Source organism: Euprymna scolopes, chromosome 37 (assembly GCF_053919585.1).
Source record: "Euprymna scolopes isolate OS-2025 chromosome 37, ASM5391958v1, whole genome shotgun sequence".
Lineage (NCBI taxonomy): Eukaryota > Metazoa > Mollusca > Cephalopoda > Sepiida > Sepiolidae > Euprymna > Euprymna scolopes.
Window position 1 is genome coordinate 41,229,753 of NC_136518.1, and position 2,712 is coordinate 41,232,464.

The 2,712-nt window shown below is 32.9% G+C and overlaps 1 protein-coding gene across 1 annotated transcript in view; it reads left to right on the top strand.

The window, feature by feature from the left end:
* The first annotated feature begins 398 nt into the window (after window positions 1–398).
* LOC145261136 (carbonic anhydrase-related protein 10-like) overlaps window positions 399–2,712 on the top strand; it is a 1,563,849-nt gene continuing 1,561,535 nt past the window's right edge. Inside the window, exon 1 of the mRNA XM_080119410.1 lies at window positions 399–706. Within this exon, the coding sequence (XP_079975536.1) occupies window positions 652–706 (55 nt within the window). The 5' untranslated portion in view covers window positions 399–651. The remainder of the gene's footprint in view (window positions 707–2,712) is intronic.

The window sequence follows — 2,712 nt, forward strand, 5'->3', positions numbered from 1 at the left end:
ATATTTTCATAAAAAAAAAGAGCGTAATAGTTGACAGTGATAATGACTGAGATCTACTGCGAACTCATTTCGCCGTTTGCTCTGCACAAGCTGAGGTCCAGAGATTTGAAAAGTATAAAAAGTCGGTAGAGTTAATATCTATGTTTGGGAGTTTTATACATTGCGCAACGTACCGGCTGATTGATATATTAAGTAATTTGCAACACACTCTTTTTTTTTCAACACATACCAGTTTCTTGTGTTCTTTCAATTTTCTCCCCTTCTTTATTTACCGCTTTCTCTCTCTAATGCACACATATTTATGCATACACACGCACACACAAGGGAGAACGGCATGCCCGCTCGCGCACCGCCCGTTTGCGCTCAAAATCGTAGCGATTGCTCGCCGAGCCGCTGCTAAACACGACAAGAAGCAGAGGCGAGGAAAACACAAACAAACGCATTCAGTTTTCGGGGATTTCGTTTGCACACCTTGTGCTCTTCAGTGTGTTTCGCGTTTTCTATGAGGCAGTTCATCAAATGAACGGAGGGGAAAATTAAGAAAACAGGACTAAGAAAACGAAAACAAAGTATATATTTATATATATATATATATAGATATATCTACACACACATATTTATATATCGAATATATATATCTGCAGTTTCACAATGGATTTATTTCTCTGCTATACGGCAATTCTTCTCACTGTTTCTTCTGCCCTCGGTAAGTGAAACAAAAAGAAAGAAAGAAGAAAAATATAATGTAGATAGGAAAAAAATACTTAAACTATGAAACGAACAATGTAGAATATTAAAATACGTCCATTCAATATACGCGTTTTAACATCAAACGTGACACACCGACATCAGGACCAAGAAACAAAACACCCGAACTACAAACTATAACAGAAATGGTTTGGATGTATATAATTTGTTAATTGATTAATCATATTTAGCCCTATAGATGCTTCATAAACTTAAACGTGACATAGCGCCCGACCGACTAACGTTGAACCCATCTATAAACAAAGAAGCATATTCTTAAAATTAACCAGTTCTCACGCCGCGTTTAGCGATGAACGCTAGACCGATTCGCGGAATTACATAAACGCTTATTTCAAAATTAAGCGTGACAGACGGGCAGAAGAAAATGCTATTTAAAAGTTCAGCGGTACAGACGGACGGAAATCGTATTTAAAACTTAAGCGTGATTGACAGTCTTGCGAAAATTCTATTTAACATTTGAGCATTACCGTCCGAAGAAAATAGTTTCTTGATATAAACGGTGCGGAAAATGCAATTTCAAATTTCGGCGTTACAGACTGACTGAAGAAAATGTTATTATAAATATATACGTGACAGAAAAACAGACATTAATGCAATTCCGCTTGTGAGCCCTACAGACAGATTGAAGAGCATACTATTTTGCGTGTAACAGACAAAATGACACAAACGCAAGTGCAATAGGATCATCCAAGGACAGATGACTTGGAGGGATGATTGGACGTATCTAGGAATATTTAGATTTTTCTAATACAATGAAACCGGCTTTGTTCCTTTTCTTCTTTCGACTTGCCATCCTATTCCCAGGCACACACGCACACATGCACACACACACACACACACACACACACACACACATATGTATATATATATATATATATATATATATATATGTGGGGGGTGATTTTGTGGGTCAACATACACACTCACAACTATATATATATATATATATATGTGTGTGCGTGTGTGTGTTTCTTTGTTCTTTTTTTACAGTAACTTTTTATTAGTTGTTTTGAAGTCGTGGGATTAATACCGTTCCTTCCAATAGAATCGTATGAAACCAAGCCAGTAGAGTAAGGATGGCAGAATCCTGTCAACGTTCAGCAACCCAGAGAACATGCCAAAATCTATTGCCATGCCGTTAAAAAAGACGAAACAAATATTTAAATATTGTTGGTACAAATAAAGATTTTTCTTTTTGCAATAGAAAGTAAAGTGAATAGATACTTTTTAACAGGAATGAAGCTCGTGAATATGTAAACAGACGGAACAATAAAGTAAAATAAACTTGAATATCCTTACCTATCAAAAATATCGATAAGTCTTAGTATATATTTGAGGATAACCATATATGCACGCATGATATATATGTATATATACGTATATATAAATATATATATATATATATATATATATCTTATGTACCAACAAAACTTATATAATATATATATTGTATATCAATGTTCAGAATTACAGCAACAGTGCTAAATTTAAATAAATTGAAATATATGTAAATACATATATATATATACGAGTATATATATATATATATATATATATGTATGTATATCTATATACATATATATATATATACTTTTAAATATTGTGGTATGTTTAACTATTCATATTTTAATATAAACTCAAAAACGGTTAAATATGGTTCAATGTCGTGCTTGTTGCATGTATAATTGTGAGGTGGTTATGTGAGTTCTTGCGTGTGTACATATAATGTGACATATAATGCGCCACACACACACCCACACACACACACACACACACACATATACATATATATATATGTATATATATATATATCGATCGCCTTCTATACATTTCTATGTATATATATGTATATATATATATGTATGTATATATTATGAGGATTAGAACAACAGTCTAAAAAACAGAGTATATTTTAATGTATTAGTAAATTCATTAATAAAATTA